This window comes from Electrona antarctica (assembly GCF_951216825.1).
Source record: "Electrona antarctica genome assembly, chromosome: 7".
In the NCBI taxonomy this organism is placed as follows: domain Eukaryota; kingdom Metazoa; phylum Chordata; class Actinopteri; order Myctophiformes; family Myctophidae; genus Electrona; species Electrona antarctica.
Genome location: NC_136812.1, coordinates 44,459,006 through 44,486,055, shown reverse-complemented (window position 1 = coordinate 44,486,055; position 27,050 = coordinate 44,459,006). Strand labels below are relative to the sequence as shown.

Sequence of the window (27,050 nt, the reverse complement as noted above, 5' to 3'; positions counted from 1 at the left end):
GAATTTCACTCCGTTGCGCAGCATTGTCACACACAATAAATAGCAGATCTACAAGCTCACAATGCATTGAGATGGAGGCTGGCTGCTTTCTGTTGGACCTCGGCCTAGTCTTGCCACGGTCTCGCACGGCATTGCGATGCGACACGTAACTAGCTATCATGTATTTTTGACACGTGACGCTGTTGTGCGACAGGCTATGTACAGCACATTCAAGCGTGACACATTTTTTAAATCACATCTCACAGCATGAGTTTTCTTCCTTCAACACACAAAGCTGGTCTGGTCCTCCACCTTACTGTCCGCGTACGGCAGCTCTACCTTCTCGGCCACGCCACAGCATTCCACCGCGGAGCTGCCGTTGCCGCTGGCGCTCGTTGTCGGCGCGTCGCTGAGCGTGCGCAGCGTCACGGTCCGCGTAACGCTCAGCGACTGCGCCCGGGCAGCGGCGGCGTGCAGGCGTCTCCTGCACATGACCTCCTTGAACATCTCGCGGAAGCGCGTGGACATGAGGTTGTAGAGGATGGGGTTGACGGCCGAGCTGAGGTAGAAGAACACGCCGGAGATGATGTGCACGTACTCGTAGAGCGCCAGCTGCCGCTCCGTCCAGTCGCCGCTGATGAAGCTCCACATGAGGCGGTCGCTGTGGAAGGGCGCCCAGCAGATGCCGAAGACCACCACCAGGATGACTGGAGGGGAGGGAGGGGGAGAGAGAGAGAGAGAGAGAGACTTTATTAATTCCGATTCTTAATTGTTCTCCTCAACAGCTCCAGTGCAATACATACAATACATACAGATTATCAAAGAAAAAGAAGCATGATGATGACCATATAAAATACATTATATCTCTGCTGTCGGGGAATAAACCACCTAACTCCAAAATGTTTATTTTTCAGGAAATTTTGAAAACCGTATATTTTGAAAACAAAGCAATACTGCCTCATCAAAGTTGGTGTTGTGACTTTATTGTTAATCACTTCCATGAGAGGGCGAGAGGTGGTGGAGTTAGTTGCTTTAGCAAACATTTTGAGGGTCCAATGGAGTTAAGAGGTTTTGTCCGAAGCGTTTTTTACTACTTAACATTGGTTCAATATTTTCAAAACAACACACAGACATAAAGGGTGCATGTGCAATGGCACTCAAAAACAATCAAAACCTCAAACATTTAGTTAGGAGTTTTCCTCCCGACAGCAACGATATACCAGATGTACCAGCTCTTAACGCGTGACTTTGTGGCGCACTACAAGCTTGTTCTGCTATTTAAAAATCTTGCAAATCTTTGAATATAAATACCGGTACATATTTTTAACTCAAATCTTTGCTTGTGGGGGTTCCTGGAGCAAAATATTTTGATAATGGGGAGTCGGCGGCCAAATACATATGATTTTGGTGGTGGTCCTTGACATGAAAAAGTTTGAGCACCACTGAGCTATAAACATACGTTTTTCAACATAACACAAATCTGTCATGCTTTAAGATAAGCTTTCGTGTGTCTTTGTTTCGGAGTCTTTGTTTCTGACAGATTTCCTCACAAATGCAAATAATAAGATGAGAAGGAGGGGAGAGTATAGAGGAGGGGGAACGGACGGACAGACAAAGATAGAAGTGTGAGACGGAGCAATCTCGCGAAAGGCAGAGATAATGAGCATGGGATCAAGCAATGTCGGAGCCTCGGAGGACACCTTTCTAATTAGTGCTTCCAATCAGTGAACTCTTAAATGCTACTAGAGCTACAATGGCATTGTAATGTAAACACTTGTGTGCCTCCTGTTGAACGGATCGAAGGCCATGTCCTTGCTGTTTCACAATGACACCTCATCAGTCATCATAACCGGCCACGACAACGCGCGCCGTTGCTGGTAGCTCTGATGCTCTGATTAAACGTGATTTTGTCCCTGTCTCCAAGCATTCGAAACAGGTCCAGAGAGTGCTGACAGTAGCTCTATAAAACACTGTTGAAATGAAATGGAATGCCAAATGTGTGCCTGCAGCTGCACTGCTGCAGGGCTAATCACACGACATCAATGTCTGACCTCATTTGTTGACTAAAAGGAAGCAAATTGTCGCTGTCGGGCAGACACCTCATATCTCCATATTTAATCTTTGTGTGTCCTTTTGTAAATTATACCGCCCTATTGATCATACTGCCGCGTCACACTAAAGCATCAACAGTAGCAGATCCACAAGGCTGAAAGCTTGTAGATCTGCAACAGTACTTTTATTTAAGAATTTGAATCCTGAAATGTAACAGTTTTTGGACATATGAGGTTTCCCACTCGATAGAGTGACGCACATTGAAATAGATGCCCTTTGAAACTGTGAATCTTTCCAATTTGCTTCCACTCAGCCAGTCAGCCACAAGAGCATTGTTGAAGTCTGACATGGTGATTAAGGTCTGAAAGCCAAACAAGAGCTCACATCACTTGACAAAATGTAAGCAATTAGAAGAACTTAGAAGAACATGAAGTGAACACTCGTTCTTCTCTGACAAGCAGCCTCTTCCATACCAGTTTCCAATACAACTTTTACAGCTCTATCTCAGAATCAAAGAAGGCCGATTATAGTCATTGGTTGCTAGATGTCCGTTAATTAAAGCAAAAAGGGACACTTCATTTGGCAGAGGTTTGGGGTGTGTACTTGAAAAAGAGAGAAGCAATCACGAGTAATTCACAGTATGTGTGCATCTTGTGTACGGTTCTGTTAGAAATAGTCCTTTAAAAAGGAAAAACAGCACTTTTGGGGTTGTGTACTTAGAGAGATGACCCGGTAGGCAATTTGGAGCAGGTGCGATGGTGACGAGGCATACAATGTAAGAGAAAGGAGGGACACCCGCACAACGCCACTTGCTAGGGTCAGAGCATTTATTGTTAAAGATGGAGTGCCGTGATTTTTTTCCACCCTAAAACATGATCATTATCTTATCGTTATATAAGGAGGTATAATGTTTTCAAAAAAGTGTAGAGTATTTGTTAAAATATTGTTTTTGTGTGGGCACGCCCACCAGTTCATTAAGTATGCCTGCATGGTTTGCCTGGTGGGTGGTGGTGGTGGCGATTTAGCCTCCTATGTTTTGAAATATAACTATTTTAATTTTGATAATGAATTTTATTTGCAAGTATCTGGTACATCCATGGGTTCCATCTTTGCACCCAATTTTGCCAATCTGTTCATGGGACATTTTGAAGAGAAATATGTCTATAATTCTGAAGAAAAAAAAACATGTACAAACAAAACATTATTAAATGGTACTGTATAGATACATTGATGATATATGCGGTGTCTTTAAAGGTGGCTGTGGCAGTTCACTGTGCCACTGACACTGAATTGAACTTTATATATATATATTATTTGATGCTTGATTCAAGTTGATTGATAATTGGTTGACTCCATTGCAGGGAGCAACTATCAGCTGTGGGGTGTGGGGAACATACCAACAGTATGAGGGTTTGTTTAGAGTTTATCGTTGTGTGTATATAATGTGTGGAATATTATGTAACACTTTAAATGTGTGTATATGAAATGTGATGTCTCTGGACATTGAGTAACTGGGGAAATTGTGGAATCAATTTAGGGTTGGTATGGTCCGTGGGAGGGGCTTAGCCTATATAAGTAGGGAGACTTCCCACTGCCAGTCAGTCAATGCAGGACTGCAGAGGTGTGAGGACCTAGGGCCAACCTGCCCAGTTGCTATGTACATACCTTCGTTCAGTTTTGATGGTCTGTGAAAAGGTGAATAAAGAACCGACTTCTCTGCATCCAAGGTCTCTGTCTGACAGTTTTCTCCAACTTTTGGCTGTTCTTCCTACATGTGCTTTATATTTTCGGCAAACACTACCCACACTATAGGGCAAAGTGTGACAGTGGCTCAGATGAAATTCAACATTTTTTGACATTATTGAATGGCTTTGACTCTAATCTCAACCGGTCTACGACCCTCTATCAGAAAGAAACGGATCGTAATACTTTATTATTGGCCACCAGTAACCACCCCCCCCCCCCCCCCCCCCCCCCCCCCCCCCGCTCTCATCAAGTCTTCCCATTAGTCAGTTTTACAGACTAAAGAGTTTGTTCCTCTAATGCGGATTTTATTGAGAAATCATCTGAGATGAAAGCCAAGTTGGTCCAAAGAGGTCAATCACTTGAGTGTATTGACAAAGCGTACACATTAGCTTTAAATAAGCTTTTGAAAACAACTCAGAAAAAAGAGAATACGTTTTCGGTCACATGTGTAACCACATATTCTCCTTATTCGCATACGATAAAAGCAATCTTTAAACAACATTGGTGCCTGGGCCATGGCTCAGTGGTCCAGGCACCTTGGCTGGTAATCCAGTCTGGCAGTGTGCCGCGGGTTCGACTCCCGATCACGACGGCCTTTACTGCATGTCTTCCGCCCATCTCTCTCCCCATTTCCCATTTCCTGTCAGTCTGTCCCTCCATAAAATATATAAAATAAAGGCGAAAACCACAAAAAAAAACATTAAAAAAAACAAAAAACATTGGCATATTTTAACCTCTGACCCTGAATTGGCTACACTATTTAAATACCCACCCCTGTTTTCAATGGTATATGAGGAATGTTCACAGAAACACTGTGGAAGGTCGCAAGACCGAAACGTTCCTCCTTTAACAATAAATGCTCTGAACCTAGCAAGTGGCGGTGTGCGGGTGTCCCTCCTTTCTCCGGGGTTGTGTACTTACCTTGTCATGATGTAACAATTGGTGAGATATGTCGCTCTATTGCTGTTGATTACATATCAGCAAAAGATGTCTCATTGACTTCTATTGTATGACAAAATAAGTCTTAAACTCACTTTTTTAAACACAAACTTTTGCAAACAAAGCTGATGATAGCCTACAGGGTAACATTAGAGGCATCATGATATTGATGATGACCATGCACTTCATTATATTTCTAACATGATCTAATTCTCTAATAGCACATCGTTATGCAATGACATATTGATTATAGATGATTTCATGGTCTAATAGCCCATTTCTTTTGCAATTAAGTATATTCAGCATATTATTTGTAATGTGATACTGTCTAATCATTGGCCCTTGGTAGAAAGTAGTTGAATGCCATTGTAGCTGCAGCATTAAGATTTCCATTCACTGGAACGAAAGGACACTAATTAGGAAGGAAAGAAAGAAAGAAAGAAAGAAAGAACGAAAGAACGAACTAATTTCTTAAGAGCCATATAGTGTGGCTATACATTATACATTATCGTCTCTGTCGGGTGTCCAAAACGGCATTTGCTTAATATGCGAAAGAACACAAAAAGTTAAAGATGGAGTGCTCTGATTTTTTTCCTGTTTTGTCTATGGAGTTACCATTACTCTAATAGCCCCCCAGGTGTGGTTATAATATTCAAATATGTCTTCCCTATGTATTTTTGGTTTCTTCCTGAAAGCTGAAAGCCTTTGAGGCAAAAGGCCCAATCGAAATAACACCATTTTAGTGACATCATAACCCTAACCCCTCCCACATTATCATACAACAACAGCTGTGGGCGAGGCTTAAGTTCAGGTGGGTGGTGCTAAGGTGAAAACCAGGCATACTTAATGAACATAATTTTAACACTTTCTGTAAACTTTATTGAAAGAAATCTTCCTCCTAGTACCTAGTATAATCATAGTACCTGATGATCATGTTTTAGGGGGGGGGGGGGGGACCACGGCACTCCATCTTTAAAATAGATGCATACAGAAAAGGCAGAAAGATGAGTTAAGTGAAGCACACGATTGACCCAGTCAGTCTGCCCCCTGTGCTCTCAATTTGCTGTCCGCCTCGAGGCCACTAACTCACCTGACAGCTCAGTACTGGATACAGTTCTGCACATCAGAGGCACATGAGAGCCATATTGGATTTATAATCGAAAATGTTCCTCCACATTCATCCGAGCAGCCGCTACCGACGCACCATTAGAAAGTAATGACATCTCCCATATTGCCTCACTTTTCTTTTTTTTTAAGTCAGGCAGAAGAGCGGTGCTTATGTGTTTCTCGTTAGCGCCAAAGCAACGGGATTGATTGTCATTGAAGTGTGCACATTCTATGTCAGTCAGTGTGAGAGAGAGAGAGAGAGAGAGAGAGAGAGAGAGAGAGAGAGAGAGAGAGAGAGAGAGAGAGAGAGAGAGAGAGAGAGAGAGAGAGAGAGAGAGAGTATTGATGGAGAGCAGGGTTAGGCAACCTTAGGCACAGGGGAGTGTGATCATTGGCCTGAGTGTGTGAGGCCTCATTCACACGTATCAAACACTGATCAAGCAAAAGTTTGGTTGTTTTTTTGTTTGTTTTTGTTTGATGTGACACAAATGTTGTTTGACCAAACACAAATGTTTGGTCAAACCATGTGACTCCCATTGGAAAAGCATTGTGGTGGCCTAAAAAAACAAAGAAATTGACCAAACATTTGTTTGATGGTGTTTGATACGTGTGAATGAGGCCTGAGAGAGCATTTTTCTTTTACAATTAAATATATAAACACATTAAACATTTACAATTAAATGAAGTCCCCTCACATCTATATGCAAATTACAATCTGCACACAATTCTACATTAATTGGATCTCTGAACGGGGAGGGAGTCTGGGGGGATTATTGCTAATGATCATTATGTCCTGATATGAAATGGCCAGCAGCCAGTTAAGAACACTCATTGTGTTAATGGGCAGTTTCACCTTTAGACCATCTCGACAAATTAAATAACAACATGCACAAACCCTGGCTTCCCTGAAGGCCCCCTGTCAACTGTGAAATTAAATTTATAATTGTACAGATTACTTTATAATTGAAATAGTTGAGAGTGCAGTTGGAGCCATTACTATCGTGAATGTTTATTTCACAGTCGAGACTGGTCCATGTCTTTTGGTGGAGGTGGACTGAGGTATGTAACATCATCAATATTCCATGAAACATTCCACTTTCAATTTTATAATAATATGATAATTGGATAGCAAATATGTTCACGTTTGTTTACAGGTCGAGTGACCTAGCTGTAATCACATTTTTGTATTTTTTTTTCTTCAATTGTACGGCATACAGGGCAACCTGCCAGGAAACAAATCAATATTTGCCTCCAGAGGAAACGTGCAACTCCCTGCCACACATTCATCAAATTTGGAATTTTGGCATTCATACAGACAAAGAGATTTACAATTTCATGCAATTTCATCACACTTTGTAGTTGGCCAGTGGGAAGGCCCAGAAGCGTCTAATTTATGGTTACTCGGTCCCTTAGTCTCCATTAAACACTGATTTATTCCTATCAGGTCTGGTGATTTGAAACGCCGTCCTTCTGGTCTCTGCATGGTGACAACTCTACTTATATCTAACCTTTGGACGAGCAGTTCAAGTCACGAAGCCGAACTGTGACATTTTTTAATGGAATGGAACCACTATTTCTATTTTTACCCCAAAGGTTATGTTATTGTTTCATAAGTCTATAGCGTGTGAAAACGTGTACGTCACCAAGAGGAGGGCGGCGTCTGAAAAGCTAGGGACGGCCCTCTCGTGGGCATTAAATTCTATCCCACATCACTCAGAATAGAGTGACGGTGGTATGTTTTTGTAAATATTGAGCTCGTTATTGGCGACAACATAGTGAACCAACACCAGGATGGATAGAAAGAACGTCGGGCCCAAATCCTTGTCCTATACAATACAAGGACAAGGAAAATGTTGTGAACAAACACGGCTGTGCTTAGATACTTTGTTGAACGTTATGTCTCTGCGCCCGTGCGCCATACAGCCGAGATCCAAGCCATTCTACATATTTTTGTAAACTCGTCAATCTGGGTTCCTTGATACTGTCTTCATGCTGGAAAGCTGAAAATCTCATTTCGTTTTCTGGCTCATTTCCTCGACGTGACCTGCTGTGGCACTTATTTGCTGAGCAAGTCTGCACCATTGTGAGGTCAGTTTAAAAAAAGAACGTATATAAAGCACACCGGATGGTCGCTCAATGTAAACAAACCAGACAAGCCAACAAGTATGGCGGCCGCTACCACGTGAGACATTATGTTGATGCCCCCTCCAGGAGATTTTGGTACACCCTGTATAGTTTGAAAGCTGATGAACGCCTGAAATGCGTGATTCGGGATATGTAATAAAGTGACACACAGTATACAGTGGTATGTGAAGCTATAGGTGGAACAGCATGGTTTCAGTTATAACTTATAAATGAACCCTTATGGAGACTTGAGTGAAGGGCCTTAACCACATAGGCCACATGTTCTGCATGGCGACATTCTTCAAATGTGATGTGACACACTGTGAGCTTGTAGGTTTGCTATTTTCGGTAAAGAGATTTGGTGTAGAGGGGAAAAAAAAGGTATCGACCTCAGAGGGGACTCGGGCCAGTTAAGTGTAGGGTTTAAGTGCTTAAGTAGAAATGCAATTATTGACAATTTGCACTGCGGTCAGCCGAGGGCCTGATACTGCATAAATCAACATATTACAAATGAGATCATGATAACAGTAAGTAATTCACTTCCACTAAGACCAGCTGAGATATCACCTTCTCCCCCGGCACTTCGCCTCGTTGAGCTCGCTTGACAAACCCGATTAGATGACCTGTCACAGAGTGGCTCTCTGCTTCCACAGGACGAAAAGCATATGAGCTCATTGGTGTGTTGATTCTGTCACCTCACATTATCGTCAGCATAATGCAGCTGCCTGTGCCAGCCTACCAGATTATTTTAATGATTCAATGTACTTGCTACTAAGTCATATATTATCGCATGTTTATGTTCATTCAGCTTCCAAGTGCAGTCCATGTCTGTAAAAAGCAGTGGTTTCAATATGACGCAACTCTTCACTGTGCCCTTGTTATAATTGGAACCGCAGTGCTGAGAAACAATATGGCTCAATAAAATTAGTTGAGCAGGGAGGGTGATAATAGTCATGCAATTTATCCTACCGGCTGAGGCGGCAGGGAGAGTCGGGCGGGAGGAGTAGGACGAAGGCTCTACGTCCTCCGGGTGGGGGCTCCTCACTGGCAGGTCAGTCAGTAGGGTACAACAGCAGTGACAACACGAGGAGGGTGCAGGTATAACGACTAAATTGGGGAGGTAAACACCCACGTTTTAAGTTTGATGTATATGGCAAGGTTGAGACATTACTGAAGGGCCAATGAGGAAGACGCAGGTTTTTGATGACAAACTCTAATCATTTGACACATTTCCAGAGTATCACCACCACCCTAGACCAACAGCTGTACAGCTGTTGCCGGGATTCAATTTTGTACAAAACGTGTTTCCGAATGAAACTGAATACTTGCTTGATGCTAGTACTATGTCACTTCTAACTGGTGGAAAGAGTAAATTTGATGTCTCCCGGCCACGGCATCGCGACCCGAGTTGGAGGGGTACCAGGGGGTCCACCAGGCAAATTAGTTAATAAAGCAATAGAACACTTTTAACTATATTTTATACTTTGACTACCGTATTCAAAAACAGCAGCCACAAGCTTCTCTCTAGGTCGTCCTCAGACGAGCCCTCCATCGCCGTTTCCAGTCATCCCGGTTCTCCATACATCTGGCCAGTTTGTTGGTACTTTGCACTCCTGCATCGCTCTTGAGTACATCCACGTATGTTAGTGTGGGACGTCCTGGTGATCGATGCCCGTGTGTTGGTTCCCAGAGCACCAGTTTGCTGGCTGGCAGTTCTTGATGCCTTTGGCAGTGTCCTGCTAGTCTCATTCTCCTGGCTGCTATTTTCTGGCTCACCCTTGGTAATCCCTCATTACAGTACATCTGTTATATTTTGCCAGGTGAAGCCTGGCCTATTTTCACTCGGGAGCTACAGAACAAAACACAGTGATTGAACCAACAAAAGCATGTCGGAAACGAACGCAAACAACGGCCGCGAGGTTGTCACAGAGAAACATATATACGTTAAAAAAATAATAACAAAACATAATAGGAAAAAAAAAAGAAAACGTATTAGGAATTTGCATACCTAAAATATCAGTGACGGTATACAAGTAGGCTACAAACTCCCACCGTTTTGCAGCTTTAAGAAAAGAGTAGCCTAAACAGAAGGGGAAAAAGGCAGTGGACCGAAATGTCTGCTGCTGGGTTCTATTCAATAAATAAGAGATCCTAAAATGAGTAAAGTGAGAGCTGGTGTTTTAACTGATATTACTCTTTCTCTCTGAGGATGTCTTCCCAGTGTAGTGATGCACAGGAGCGGCAATTGAACCCCAGTCTCCCACTCGCCAGACCGACGCACAACCTGTCGTGCCAATAGGGCTGAGCACGATTGGCAGGGCTGTTGGCTGGGTGCTACACCAGAAACTGGCTACCTGTCGAAGTGTCCTTGAGCAATATACTGAACTGAACCCCTAACTGCTCACCCTCCCGGTGAGCAGAGTAGTACTGTACATTATACAAGTACTGTACATTGTAAAGCACTTTGGAGAAAATTAAAAATTAGTCCAAACCACCCTCATGGACCCTGTTTCTGACAGTTTGAGTCGTGCACACAAGTAGCGTAGCTGGAGGTCATTTTGCAGGGGGCAGGCAGTGCTAAAAGCTGTTCCTCCTCGCACAAATAAGCAGATACCGGTCCTCGGCCTGCCGCTGGGTCGATGCCCTTTATGGTCCTTTTATATGTGCAGCTGTCCTTGTGTAACGGCCAGTCTTCTGGTATCACCTGCAATGACTTGAGACTGTGCTGGGAGACACGGCAAACCTTCTACCTCCATACATACTGTACGTACGTATGGATGTGTCATGTGTGAGAAGCTGGGCAACCTGTACAACCTGCTTGGACTACAGGTACCACCCAAGCACCCAGAGCCGAGAGAAAGAATTGAAGCCAAATCGACATGCTGGCGGAAAAACAATTGAAGCCAAATCGAATGGTGCGGTAGTGGCTCAGGGGTAGAGTGACCGGATGGGAACTGCAAGGTTCGAACCCGGGCTTAGTGTCGAAGTGTCCTTGAGCAAGACTCTGAACGCCCAATTGCTCCCGATGTGCAGGTTGGTGCCTTGCATGGTTTCCTCCAGCATCGGTGTGCGAATGGGTGAATGTGTGACCGGTGGCCAAAATGAGTCACATAGAACTTTAACAATTTATTCAATATATTCATTAAATAGATAAGGTACACACATGGTTCGTGTTTTTCACCAGGTAAAAGAGCATTGCAATTGAGGATACCAGGAAGAAGGACTGGGTCGGAAACGTTTTTCGTAGGGGGTTACAATATCAAAATGAAAGTTTATTTATCTAAGACATGAGGCTCTATATTGTCCTATAAAACACAATTTTATTATAAATGCTAAAACCCTAATCCTAAAAACATGAAACACTAAGTAACCCTAAAAGAAAAAGAAAATAAAAAGTTCAGTTCATCATTTGTGCCAGAGGATGTGCAATTAAAGTGCGGGGTGCTTCAGAGGACCATCAGTCCGGTGTCCCAAGGGTAGGCGTCTACTTCTTGTACTGTAACACACAGGAAAGCTGGCGCCAATTCAACTGTTCCATTTACATTTATCTTATGCTAAGATGTAGCCATAGACAGGTGCATACAGGTGAGTACTGCGTTGGTTCGGTACTTACAGGCAACCCAGGCAAAGCCTGGGTCCGTCTGTGTCTGGCGTGCAGTACCACTGGTCCCCGTCCCTCTCCGTCCGGTTACCGCTGTCTAGGCTCGTCTCTCTCATCTCTCTCTCTCTCTCTCTCTCTCTCCTCCAGCGATGTCGATCACAGAATGACTCACCGTTTCAATATTTATACTTTGTTTCACTCACTCGTTTCTCTACACAGCCACGCTCGAGTTGTCACTGTCCCGACTCGATAGCTGGCGTGGGTACTGTGGATCAAGTCCCCTCTGCACTGTCACAATCCTCTCTCTTACAATGCTCGATCCTAGGAGCTCTCTGCCGGCACAACCTTACTCTTCGCTCCCTTCCTGCAAACTGAGGTCGGCCATTTGAATGTTTATTTTACCTTATTTCTCATATTAGAACATTGTTTGTCAAAGGAGAACATTTAGAACCAGTTAGAACCAGTTTGTTGTTGGTCAAATGAAAATTATGCATGGATAATGAATGGATTACTCCCCTCCATTGTTCTGGAAATTCCATTCCAAGTACAGTACTTGAAATTCCATTCTGGAAAGGTGTTCCATTCCTCCATTACTGAAATTAGTTGTTGTTGTACTACCATTATGTTAAAATTGGGCCACAGCCATATGCACTCATGTTTACATAATGTTATCCAGTAACATTAGTTTTTGCATGTCATGGTATGGAGTTGCTTATTTCATTGTTTAAAAAACGTTAGAGTTAAAGATTTAGCTGGGGACCTGGAGCCTGTGAAATCTTTCACAGACTTACAGTGCCACCAACAGGTGGATTTTTGAAAATGACTCAAATCATGAAGGCAGCGTGCAATTTACGTGGAATCTTTCACAGACTTCCATACTAGTCTACTACTACTAGCCATATGAACTCATGTTTATGTTGCATGTCATGGTAATAATAATAACATAATAATATAGCCTACCTGCAATTTTGCATTTATTTCAGCAGGTGGCATTAAAGTTCTTGTTGCTTCCCACTTACATAAAATTGTATTATTTTGTACTTCATGGAAGTACATGAACTACATACAATACAACTTTGATTTATCTCTGCCCTTATGTTATTGTATGCTGTGTGTGTGTCAAGTTCTTGTTGCTTCCCACTTACATAAAATTGTATTATTTTGTACTTCATGGAAGTACATGAACTACATACAATACAATACAACTTTGATTTATCTCTGTCCTTATGTTATTGTATGCTGTGTGTGTGTCACATTCACATTCCAGGCTAGGGTGTGCCAGATACCTTTGATGATGGGCCATTCTGTAGAACAGAATCCATGAATTAAGTCAATTAATCAATGATGGCCTGGAATGTAGCCTACAGAATGCAAATGCTCCAACCTCAATACAGGTCCATATAGTCCTATAGAATAGATTACAGGAATTTCAAACCTTAGACTACATGACTACATAGCTACATAGTTATGGATACTCCAACCTCAATACAGGTCCATATAGTCCTATAGATTACAGGAATTTAAAACCTTAGAAGTTAGACTTATTACCCCCTTTTAGACTTATAGCATAATGTACAGATAATAGCCTACTACTATACTATACATACTATACTATATTATATATTATACATGTGTACTATAAAGTGCTATGACTACATAGCTACATAGTTATGGTTAATGTAGTCATGTGTATGACTAATTGTAAATTAAGTAATCCAGATGTTTATTTATAGTACAGGTAAAAATCTCTCTCTGTTTAAAAGTAGGCTACTATTGTGAATCAGTGGACCATGACAGCTTAAACACAACTCTTCTTTACTTTCAAAACTCAGAGTCAACTAGAAAAAGTGCCCCTCGGGGCACAGGTCTCCACCAGGGCAGGTCAGGTTGTGGCCTCCTGGTGGCGCTCTAATAGGCCAATGTGAAAAGGGTGCCATTTCTTCATACGCCTTTGATGGCAATTGGATGATTTGAGGCATTTTGTTCCAAAAATGTGTTTTGCAAAAATCAACCTGTTGGTGGCGCTATAACAGGCCAATGTGAAAAGGGTGGGATATATTCCTCAGCCTAGTAAGAACATGTGTGAAAGATTTCACGTAAATTGCATGCTGCGTTCATGATTTGAGGCTTTTGTTCAAAACGGGGCAATCTTGCAAACTGTGAAAGCCAATTATAGCCAATTAGGATGGAATATGAAATATCGGACAGATCCGACTTGAGCACATGACCATAGAGATACTGTGTAACGATTTGTGAGATTTTTGGACAGAATCTGGAGGAGTAATATCAAAAAATGTGTTTTACAAAAGTCGGCCTCCTGGTGGCGCTATAAAAGGCAGATGCGGAAAATGCAGGTCAAAGGTTTATCCTTGGCCTCTAGGGAGTGTGCATGGAACGTTTCACGCAGATCGGTGCAGTTTTAGGTAAAAAATGTGAAAAGCTGCCTCATGGTGGCGCTATAACAGGCCGTTCTGGAAAATGTGGGGCAGAGGTTCATCCTTGGCATCCAGGGAGTGTGTGTGCAATGTTTGGCATCGACCGGGTTAACGGTGCCGGAGATTAGCTGTTCACAGACGGACGGAAGGACGGAAGGACGGACACACACACGGACGGAGTGCAAAACATACTCTCTCCCCATGCCGACACACACACGGACGGAGTGCAAAACATACTCTCTCCCCATGCCTTCGGCCTGGTGGAGACAATAATAAGGCAAAGCAACATCATCACACATCATGTTGTATGTCAAAACTGAAGTAGTCGATCCCAGATAATCCCCCCAATCATCACAAACAACACAGGAATATGCAAGAGCGCAGCACAATCAAACAGCTGTCAGTGAGACATGACAGCTACATGTAAAAATCTCTCTCTCTCTCTCTTTGTTGGCGTGCAGGGCACAGTGATAACATACAGTAGGCTATGTGCAAAGTGTAGATGTGAAGGCTGGTGTTAGTGTACGATTCATGAAAACTGTCCATCTCATGGGGTGGGTGTCAGTTTGAAACAAACGAACAAAAACAGACTTTTTTCTTTCTTTGCGTTGTATTTTTGTCCTTGGGGGCCCCTCCTATGTACAGGTTTAATGTTTGTTTTTAGTTCAATGTTTGTTTTAAAAACACCATTGACAATAAAGAGAATGTAATGTTTGTTCTGTCTCAATGTTTGTTTTACATCATCATGTTGTAAGATGATAAGGGCGCCCCTCACTTCACACAGGTCTGATTTATTTAAATACATATTCAAAGGCAAGAGTTGTAACATAATATAGGCTACCCTTTTAGGTTGCATTGTTAATATTGCTGCATTTTTATTCAATTTCTTTCACAATCTTATTCTTCATTTCATTGTAATTTTACTATTAGATTTAGATGTGCACTTGGAGGATAAGAATAAACCTTGGACCACTGGAGAACAGAACATGTGACCAAAAAAAGTGAATTTTACAAATCCACATTTCACCTTATTTATGTAAAGGTCACTGCTATCCATTGTGCATGTCCTGTCTGTCATTTACATGTACAGCTCATGCAAATGACATGTCCTTGAGATGAATGGGAATGTCTCTCCTCCCTCTTGTTATTCAATTTGGATCCATTGGGCATATCTGGGGGAGGAGGGAGGGTGGAGGACAGTATCTTTGACTGTGATTGGTGGAGAGAGAGGTGGTCCTATTGTTCTATTTGGCCAATCATATCAAATCAGTTAGTGGTTATACCTCAGACTCTCTGGTATAAGAAGACTTGGTCTGTGTCATTTCTCCACAACTCCTCCAGGATATCAATCATTTCTGATCACATCTGACTGTGGACTCCAGACTTCAGCTAAAGATGAACTCTCTCCACCCCACCAGGGATATTTCTGCTGAACAGGAGGAACCCAAAGACCTTGGTATGTTACTCAACTTAAATATTAAGTATAGCCACTTAATTCCTATATTTTTAGTCATGCAATGTAGTAAGGTAGTTTAGGCCATTGTTAGTTAGCACTTTGTGGACTAGTTGTTGTGCAACAAATCCCTGTCATGTAGCTGTCTTTCTACCTATCAACAATCTTTCTTTTGTATTTGTTTCCAATTCAGTGTTGCATCATCAGCCTGACTGCCATGACCTACCAGAGGTGAATGAACAAAGAAGTTTGGCAAAGCAAAAACACCACTGCTGTGATCAATGTGGACAACACTTCTCTAAGGCGTCACACCTCAAAAGCCACCAGCGAATTCACACTGGAGAGAAGCCCTATGGATGTGATCAATGTGGACAACGCTTCTCTCAAATGGGACACCTCAAACGCCACCAGAAAATTCACACTGGAGAGAAACCCTATGGATGTGATCAGTGTGGACAACACTTTTCTCAAATGGCAAACCTTAAAAGCCACCAGAGAATTCACACTGGAGAGAAACCCTACGGATGTGATCAATGTGGACAACACTTCTCTGAAATGTCCAGCCTGAAAAAACACCAGAGAATTCACACTAGAGAGAAGCCCTATGGATGTGACCAGTGTGGAAAATACTTCTCTAAATTGTCCAACCTTAAAAGCCACCAGAGAATTCACACCGGAGAGAAGCCATATGGATGTGATCAGTGTGGACAACACTTCTCCATGATGTCAAGCCTTAAAAGCCACCAGAGAATTCACACAGGAGAGAAACCCTATGGATGTGACCAGTGTGGACAACACTTCTCTCAAATGGGACACCTCAAACGCCACCAGAGAATTCACACTGGAGAGAAACCCTATGGATGTGATCAATGTGGGCAACACTTCTCTGAAATGTCCAGCCTGAAAAAACACCAGAGAATTCACACTAGAGAGAAGCCCTATGGATGTGACCAGTGTGGAAAATACTTCTCTAAATTGTCCGACCTTAAAAGCCACCAGAGAATTCACACCGGAGAGAAGCCATATGGATGTGATCAGTGTGGACAACACTTCTCCATGATGTCAAGCCTTAAAAGCCACCAGAGAATTCACACAGGAGAGAAACCCTATGGATGTGACCAGTGTGGACAACACTTCTCTCAAATGGGACACCTCAAACGCCACCAGAGAATTCACACAGGAGAGAAACCCTATGGATGTGACCAGTGTGGACAACACTTCTCTCAAATGGGACACCTCAAAAGCCACCAGAGAATTCACACTGGAGAGAAACCCTATGGATGTGATCAATGTGGGCAACACTTCTCTGAAATGTCCAACCTTAAAAGCCACCAGAGAATTCACACTGGAGAGAAACCCTATGGATGTGATCAATGTGGGCAACACTTCTCTGAAATGTCCAACCTTAAAAGCCACCAGAGAATTCACACTGGAGAGAAACCCTATGGATGTGATCAGTGTGGAAAGAGTTTCACTACCTCAAGTGCCCGAAAAAGGCATGAGCGCACACATATGAAAGATAAATCTGTTTAATGTGAACAGTATGACAATAGCTTCATTATAGAAACACCAAGTGGATTAATTGCAAGCTTAACATACTGTTGACCTGTTATTTTTAGTGATATTTCTTATAGAGGGTATGCGCGTGACATAATCATCAAACCCGGAAGTTATGTAGGGACACCAACTGAGTGGCAAAAAAATACTTTCTGGCCTTCACTGTGGCAAGAGTTTTCAGAGACAATATTAAAACAGAAAATTATGGTGGTGACTTGTGTTGGAGTCTGCTAGAGCATATGCTTTCTTCTGCCATATCACCCCCCCACCCTGCATCAATCATAATTGCTTCATTGCATCTGATTTGTATTATTATTATGATACTGTTTAATTGTTATATTGTTTGCTGAATGTTACTACTGTCTCCATGGAAAATGTCCCTCCAACATTATGCAGCAGCTAGAAATATACACGTCTTGATATGCAATTTAATTCCCAATCTTATTATTTGTTTCCCTGAAATTAGACCTGCAGATTTGCTGTATTTAGATGAGCTTTATCCCAGAGGCTGCTCAAACGTTATACATTTTATTTGTAGACGTTATACATTTTATTTGTAGACCACTTGGAAGATAATAATAAACATTGGACCACTAAAGAACAGAACATTTGTGCCCAAAACAAGTTCTGGAGGAATTTGGAGCAATCATCAGTAAATTCAGTTCATGAGTTGTCATCATGAATTGAGATGTCTGTGAGGAGTATCAGACCAACTTTGAGTTTTGGTATGTGTTTTAATCCCTGGTGATGGTGGGCTATTTGAGAATGTAATATGATTGAAGAAGTTACCATAAACACAGTAGGCCTACATGGATAGTTCACCTCAAACTGCCCTAAACTGCTGTCCATTGTGCATTTCCTTCTGTCATTTACATGCATATGGTAACTATTCATGTCCTTGAGTGTGAATGGGACTGTCTCTCCTCCCTCTTGTTATTCATTGTGGATCCATTGAGCACATCTGGGGGGAGTAGGGAGGGTGGAGGACAGTATGTTAGACAGTGATTGGTGTGAGATGGTCCCATTGTTCTATTTGCTGTTGACCTGTTCTTTTTTTAGTGGTCATTTTTATGCACTCAAGAAATTTCAGAGGCCTTATTAGAACAGAAAAGCATGGTGGTGACTTGTGTTGGAGTCTGTTAGAGCCTGTTGTTTTCTACATTATTACTTAATTTCATCTGACCCAAACAAACATTAAAGGGATTGTGACATTATTTTTTTTTCTTATTTCTTGTAGGTTTTCTGAGCTCAATTGCACCCCAATGACTAAACTTTTAACATTCCGTTTTCTGGCTCAAACAAGTGCTCTGATTTGCCTGTGGATTGTGCGGTAAGACTCCACAAATCCCATATGACATGGGTTTTGTGACACTGTTTTGCCTGTTTTCACTGCATCTTAAAAGGCAACACAATGTTCAAAGTTCTGGTTGGGTGGGTGGAAATGTATGTCATGAAGTCCATAGACTTGGCTGGCAAAAGAAAGAAAGAAAGAAAGAAAGAAAGAAAGAGCCTATATATAGGGACATTCTTTGTCATCATGCCAGTCATGAAGCAATACAGCCACCCTGTCCCAACAACTCACAACGAACCTCAGCAACCACAAGCACACATAAACTACTACAAAAGTGTTACTTTTCAACATTTGTGTAGTAGTAGTACTACAAATGTTGAAAAGTAACACTTGGAATTAATGAATTGCATTTTTATAGCGCTTTTCCAAGTGCTCAAAGCGCTTTACAATGGTTCATTCATTCATACATTGGGAGGTGAAGCGGCGAACAGTCGACACCAGCGACTCTTTAGTCTGACTTTATTGTATGCTGGTATACCATATCTCTGAAGTGTTTCTGAAGTGGTTGTCCAACAATCTTTGAACAAATGTTCAGTTGTTGCAGCAGTTGTGACTTTAGGGCTGCAGACAAACATCCATACCAGGTGGTACTACAGTACTGAAGAACACTCATAATAACATAAGTGAAAAACAAAAGAAGAATCTGTCTACGTGCACGAAGGAAGACGGAGAAGGAAGTAGATTATTTGCTTTGTTTTCTTACACACTGAATCAATCTGATAGTTCCATGACAACAGATGGTCTATTACTACTCCTAGGTATTTGTACGAACATACCTGGTTGACATGATGTCAAGCCTTAAAAGCCACCAGAGAATTCACACTGGAGAGAAACCATATGGATGTGATCAGTGTGGAAAGAGTTTCACTACCTCAAGCGCCCGGAAAAGCCATGAGCGCACACATATGAATGATACATCTGTTTAGTGTTAACAGTATGACAAGAGCTTCATGTTAGAAACACCAAGTTGATTAATTGCAAGCTTAATATACTGTTGACCTGTTCTTTTTTTAGTGGTATTTCTTATTCACTGTGTCAAGAGTTTTCAGAGACAATATTAGAACAGAAAAGTATGGTGGTGACTTGTGTTGGAGTCTGTTAGAGCCTATGTTTCTTCTGCCATTTTGCCCCCCCCCCCCCCCCCTGCATCAATCTATCTACATAATTGCTTCATTGCATCTGATTTGTATTATTATTATGATACTGTTTAAAACTGTTATATTGTTTGCTGAATGTTACTTATTACTTATTACTGTATTGTCTCTGTGGAACATGTCCCTCCAACTGCAGCAGATAGAAATAAACACGTATTGATATGCAATTTAATTTCCAATCTTATGTTTTGTTTCATTGTTGTGGAAACAACACAATGCATTGCTGCGCCAAGATTATTACTGTTTTGATTATATAAATCCAAACATAATGAAATAAAGAAAATGAAAAAAGAAACATAGAGAACCCTTCTCCTTGACCCTGTCACAAATGTAATGCACAATCTCTGTAAAGCGCCTTGGATAAAGGCGCTATATAAATGCACAATTTACCATTTGGCCAACCATAGGTACTGCAGCTGGGGCCACACAGATGAGCGAGCGCTACAACACGATTCGAATACAATTCAATTATGTAAATAGGACCCAAATATGCTGCGCAGAAGGGGTGAAAAGGGGGTATGCACTGGGTGAGAAACTCCATGCAAATGGATAGGGATTATTTTGAACTCCAAGGACTTGCCGTAGCACTTGCCCTAGCCTCGACGACCTCACAGGCATATGCAACGGCGTCAACTTTGGGAGTGCCTGAGGGCTTGGGCACCCACTGAAAAAAGAATAAGGCAAATAGCACCCGCTGAAGATCCCCTCCCCCTGGTACTTTTGTCACGTAGGCACACACCTTTACGGTGTTCACAGAACAGGTATTCAAATGCTAATACGGTGGCTTTGTTCCAGTGACCGCACGGTTCATTCACACTCCGTCTCCTGCAGCAACACAACACTAACACAGTCAGCGGCGAGGCTGCTGTCTGTGTACCGTCGGCCCGTCTGTAAAGAGCCATGAGTCGGGAGGGGAGGGGAGGGCAGCAACACCGCCGGCCAATCTCCACACTGACTTGAGACTTGACAAACAGAGCCATCTCAGCCAAAATATCCCAAAACAATGTCCGGGGAACAGAACTGTTCCCTTTCCTCAGACTACTTTTACTTTAATTAAAAGGTAAGATGCAGTGGCTGTAATTGGGTCAAGGATCTTGCTTTCGTGAGCAATGGTGTACGAGATTGGTAATACATTGGTCAAATCATGACATTGTTAGACCATCTGGGGGAAATAAATAAATAAATCTGCGTCGTCGTCGTCCCACCTAGCTAAAGGTAAAATCCACCCGCCGCTTATGGCTGAAACAATTTAATTATTTACTGTTGATCATGCTGAAATGTTGAAACAAGATGCTGAAACAATTTAATGTGTTCGTTAATTGTTGTGAACTGAACCTGCCGCCCCTGCAAAGGATAATATGTGTAATTTAGATGCCATGTTATGTACACAGATGCCAGGTCATTATTGATCTGGCATCTATAGTGTTTATGGTTTCAAAGTAGGATATGCTACTACTCGTGGTAGGTTCAACCATGTTTTTGTTCTTGCTTACTGTAAATCACTCTGGATTAAGAGTGTCTGCTAAATGCCTAAAATTGTAAATTGGATTCTTAGCAGAGCACTATAGAGAATAATCAGTCGTAGGAACGAGTGTGTGGCCAGCAGCGCCACATGCAAACCATTCTGCATTTGGGGGTTGTTTTGCTTTTGCCTCCCAGTTGGACCTGTTGTACCTTTAATTTCCACCAAAGCAAGTGAAATGGATTGATCCTACAATCGGACAAATTATATCTCTCATTAAATGAGAGATATAATTTGTCCGAGTCATTTTGTATCTGACTTGGGGTCACACTGTGACAATTCACACTCATTTTACACAAATGCGCACGCACGCATGCATGCATGCACGCACGCATTGCACGCACGCACGCACGGATGTCATCAGAGTGAATCACTCACACAGCATCTTGGTGACCTGTCTGCGACGTGCCTTCTGCTGCTGCGAGCGGACGTTGCAGAAGCTGTCCTGCTCCAGGCCGGCCTTGGCCAGCACCTGCAGCATCTTCTCACGCTTCAGCTGCAGGCCGATGAGCAGGTAGAGCACACTGATGGTCAGCATGGGCACCACAAAGAACAGCACGGCCGTCACCTGCAGCCGGGATTTAATGGACGGCAGTTTAGCTTAGTTTTTATCAGCTTGCAGAGCTGATCTGCATTTACTAACGACCGTAAAGACGATCGTAGTGTATGCTTTTACATGATTGGCTGCCTCTAGGCTGCCTCTAAGCCAATGGGAGAATTACCCATACAACCCATAGTCTGAACGGCATCGACATATTGTATTACTTGAGTACCATCTATGCTATTGCTGAACTATGGTTTATTCCCGTTGATCAGGAGCAAAAACGTGCTGCAAGCTGCTATCATATATGACATTTCTTGTTTGTTTTTTTAAATACCATTTGATTTAGTTTTTGTCATATTTTGGTCATCTGTCTAGTTTTTATATCATGTGATTTTGGTTAATTTTGTCGACAACAAAGTATTTTGGCAGGCCGTGATGGCATCGTAATTTCGTAAATAATGACTGCATGATTTAGTTTCAGTCGACAAAACTGAATCGAGTTGATTAAGTCTCACAGAGATGCATGATATTGAAATTATGACCGATCTCAGATTATTTTGAGGGTCATATCAGCTGATACAGATTTCCAATACCAATATATTACCCTATAATAAAATATATTTAACCCATTCAGGATAGGAACCCCTTTTGGTGTTTTAAGCATTATGTTATACTTAAGCTATAGAAAAATAGCAGATCTAAAAGCTCGTAGCGCGGCCGCGTTACGAGCTTGTACATCTGCTATTTTTTTTTAATCGTGAAAATGTGGTGCAAATCTTTGAATATACATTCTTTCAGAGCAAACGTTTTTAACTCAAATCTTTGCTTCTGGGCAGGAGGTCCCTGGAAAAAAACACATTTTCAGATGGGGGTCAGCAGCCAAATACAGATATGTTTTGGTGTCCTTGACGTGAAACAGGTTGAGCACCACTGACATGTTTTATTTGAACCGAATCGAGACAACACCGGCTCACCTGGATGATCAGGTTGTAAATCCAGTGTGGCTTCACCAGCGTGCATATGGCCGACTCCGGCATCCATGAAGCTCCGCCGTCGCTCACTCCTTCTCCTTCTCCCAAGCTGCCGCTGGCGCCTGACGATCGATCGGGCAGCGTGGCGATGCCGTGCAGGCTGGTGTTGGGTATGGCGCACAGCACCGACACGCCCCACACGGTCAGGATGACGCGCTTGGCGTGCGCACGCGTCACCACGCACTTGGCACGCAGCGGGTGCACCACAGCGATGTAGCGCTCCACGCTCAGCGCCGTGACGTTGAGGATGGAGGCGAAGCAGACCGTCTCGAACAGGAAGGTCTTGAGGAGGTGGCACAAGGTTGTTATAGGTTGTTAACGACAAACTAACAACGTAACGTAAGCTGAAATAAAATAGAATAAAAATAAATACAATACAAACTTTTTTTGTTAACTGAACTACATAAAAAGTATAATTAAAAAAATCACACCTGTGAGAAGTGAGGAGCGCTCATCATCATACATCACAATTTACATCTTCACTTTTCTGTCCTCACTTTTAATCCTCAAGTCCTTTTATCCTCAAGTCCCCAGGGCTAATCCTAAAGGCCATTTTATCATCATACATCACATGCCGTGCTCAGCCAATCAAATCATCGCTATGCAGTGATCAGCAAATCATCAGCCAATGTTTGTGTTCACACAGACCCACAAAGCTGGGCAAAACCAAAACTATATTGAAACTGTATTGTGTGTTTACAAAACTAAAATTAACTGAAATTATAGACAAAATGTCCTTAGTTTTTCTCGTTACCAACAGTAACTGAATATATTATATTTTATATTATATTTTTTAAATGCTATTTAACTTTACTTTTGTTGAGTTTTTATTACACAATAGGTCTACTTACTCTGACCTTTTTGAATCCTGCACCTGAAATAACCCAAAGTATAAAGAAAACTAAAACGAACTCTAAAACTAATAAAAACTAAAGCGTTGTCACAAAAAATAAAAAACTAGCAAACCCGCTCTAAAAACGAACTAAAACTAACTGAATTAGAAACCAAAAACAAATGAAACTAAACTATAATGAAAAAAATAATAATAATCCCAAACTATTGCAACCTTGAAGTGGCAGCCTCCGGCGCCCAGCAGGAAGGGGTAGTTCTGCCACATCTCGTACAGCTCCAGCGGCATGCCCAGCAGCAGCACCAGCAGGTCAGACACGGCCAGGCTGAACAGGTAGTAGTTGGTTGGCGTCCACATCACCTTAAAGATTTCATGACATCAATTGTCATTTATTTTTATTTTTCGTTTTTTCTTTTAGGTTTTATGACCTCAATTATATACATGCAAAAAACGGAACTTTGAACATTCAGTGGATTTTCTGTGGTCTGGAGTTGTCTCTGGGGTTTGGAAGCCTTTTGAGCTGCAATGAAAACAGGCTAATCAGTGAAAACAGTGACATCTGCTGGCAAATCCCATTGATATAAATATGGGATTTGCAGGTTGTGACATCACAAACAGCAGGGGGAAAAAAACAGAAACCCCCAGACCACAGAAAATCTACTGAATGTTAAAAGTTTTGTGTGTGTGTGTGTGTGTGTGTGTGTGTGTGTGTGTGTGTGTGTGTGTGTGTGTGTGTGTGTGTGTGTGTGTGTGTGTGTGTGTGTGTGTGTGTGTGTGTGTGAACAACAGGATCTGTCCAGGTGACGTGTGCGCACACCGTTTAGTCTGTGTGTGTGTGTGTGTGTGTGTGTGTGTGTGTGTGTGTGTGTGTGTGTGTGTGTGTGTGTGTGTGTGTGTGTGTGTGTGTGTGTGTGTGTGTGTGTGTGTGCGCAGTGCACTGTCTCCCATTGGCTTAGAGGTCAGCTAGAGAAGTGTGTGGTTGCCTAGAGACGAGGACCATAGATCCCTACTACAGAAAGTGGGCGTGGTAGCACCGGCAACAGAACATTGACCATGCTGTGCTTACACAGCACATGGTAAATAAAAGAAATATGTTTGAAAATAGCAGTTCAACAAGCTCACAATGCATCGATCTGTTATTTTCAAATTGCTGACATGCACAAGGGCTGAAGTGGTTAGTGTATGCTTTATACTAATCAAAATCTACAAAGTAACTATAGTATGGTAACTAAAGCTTTCAGTAGAAGTAAAAGCATTCTATATCTATAGCCTATTAGAAATACTCTCAGTAAAGCACCTCAAATTGTACTCAAGTACAGTAGTTGAGTAAATGTACTTTCCAGTGGTGGAAAGTATCTTTTACTGTACTTAAGTAAAATTTTGAGGTATTTGTACACAATTTACTTGAGTATTTCCAATTTCCAATACTTCTACTTCTACTCCACTACATCTCAGAGGCAAATATATAGAATATAATAGAAAACATACATTAACCACTTCAACCATATACATTTCGGCCATTTGAAAATAGCCGATCTACAAGCTCACAATGCGTCGATTTTGTACACATTTTGAACTTGTGAAATGGCACATTCTGCACAATGCGTACTTTTACTTTTAGTACTTTAAGTACATTTTGATGCCGATACTTTTGTACTTTTACTCAAGTACATTTTCAATTCCGTACTTTTACTTGTAACGGAGTAGTTTTAAATTGCAGCATTGGTACTTTTACTTAAAAGTAAAACAATTGAGTACTTTTCCCACTACTGGTACTTTCCACCTACTGACCTTGTTGCGCGCGATGACGGTGCATGTGAGCCCGTTGCCCACGGCGCCCACCAGGAAGATGAGCAGGTAGTTGAGGCAGACCGGGAGGAAAACGGACGAGCGCCGAGGCCCCAGGTACTTCTCCAGGTACTCCTCGTCGGTGAGACACTCATTCTCTAGCTCAATGCTGCTGCTGCCGCCGCTGCTGCTGTTATTGGGGTTCACAGCAAAGCTGAGGTTGTTGCACCTTGCTTCTGGGAGGCAGTTCAAGCTAACGGACCCAGCCATCGCTTCAGAAGAGCAATTGGTGACGGACAACATGGTGGAGACAATCAGACTCAGCGCCTGGGGGGGGGGGGGGACTGTACGTTAGGTTTTAGATCATTCATGAGATTTGCAGTGGTGTCATGGTCGTAGAACGCAGTACCATGCCGTGGTACCAAAATAAATTGTGACACGCAGGAACGGAACGGTGCACGCGCATGCACACCAGAACGCATCCCCCTAGATTCAAGAGAAGACACACCTAACCACCTCGGTCAAACAACAACAGACTCACCACTCACCAGACTTTCCAAGACGCACCAAGTAGTAATAGCCGGGGGGCCACAGGCCCAAAATTGGACAGGACCTGTGATGTCATGCCATACTTTTTATTTGTGTTTTTTCTATTAATTTGGTCATTAAGGTCCACAGAATGAGAGGCCTGCTCTGCCGGAAACATCGCGAAAAAAGGTTATGGCCATTTTTGTATATTCGGCCATAGCCACTTGCCAAAATGTGCCCAAATGTGTTGACCTCATCACATTTGTGCTGACCTCATCACATTTGTGATGACGGCTATAGACGTTTTTAGGCCAAGGAGGAGTTTTTCGTGCAAAACAAATGCTTGAAATGGATTCAGAATAATGGAAACCCCCTAGTTTGACACGTCACAATTGTCACATGCTAGCATGATGGTGTGGTATACAAAAATGGCCATAACTTTTTTTCGCGATGTTTTCGGCAGAGCAGGCCTCTCATTCTGTGGACCTTAATGACCAAGTGAATAGAGAAAACACAAATAAAAACTACGGCATGACATCACAGGTTAAGGGCCGATTCATACTCCTATTTTAGAGCCGAATAAAAGTCGGTTCGGCTCTGTAGAGCCTACAATGTGACGTCATTTTAGGTTCGGGGGGGCGGGTACCGTCCTAAAGTCGGCTCTTCGGAGCTACTGAAAATGTCTGACGAGCCGAAATCATTTCGGCACTACAGCGCCGAAACAGCGGTAAAATAGGAGTATGAATCGGCCCTAAGCCCGTGGCTCCCCGGCTATAAAGTACCCAGTCTAGGTTTACTGGCGGTGCCCCCCTATTTTTACACCGTGTGAAGTACCCAGTAATAATAATACATACAATTTATATAGCGCTTTTCAAGGTACTTTGCATAACAACAGCTTTAACTGTTTACCTGAACGCACACTAATGGTAAGCAACACAGCACAGCAGTATGGCTCCAGTAGGCAACGCTTCTGTGGTGCTGGTGTTCTGCACGCAACGAGAATGCCTCGTCCACCATCAAAGAGGAGATTATTTTTGACACCGCAGGCAGCACAGTATAAAGAAATGTGTCTACGCGTGTGTGTGTGTGTGTGTGTGTGTGTGTGTGTGTGTGTGTGTGTGAGTGTGAGTGTGAGTGTGTGTGTGTGTGTGTGTGTGTGTGTGTGTCTAAAACTCTCATACACTATAAACAATATAGGCTTAGCCTTATCAGCAGTTCTGTGTAGGCGCGTGCGTGCGCGATACCGAGAAAGAAAGATGTGTGTGTGTGTGTGCATGCGTGTCTTTTAG

General features: G+C 42.5%; 1 protein-coding gene across 1 annotated transcript; it reads right to left on the bottom strand.

Moving 5' to 3' along the window:
- Positions 1-261: 261 nt before the first annotated feature.
- Positions 262-25,503, bottom strand: LOC306926276 (neuromedin-U receptor 1-like; the record flags this gene model as incomplete). Its single annotated transcript, XM_079505545.1, has 5 exons — positions 262-686; positions 21,399-21,588; positions 22,539-22,877; positions 23,662-23,805; positions 25,237-25,503. The coding sequence occupies 5 exons, from the start codon at positions 25,501-25,503 to the stop codon at positions 262-264; spliced, it is 1,365 nt and encodes a 454-aa protein (XP_079361671.1).
- Positions 25,504-27,050: the final 1,547 nt, after the last annotated feature.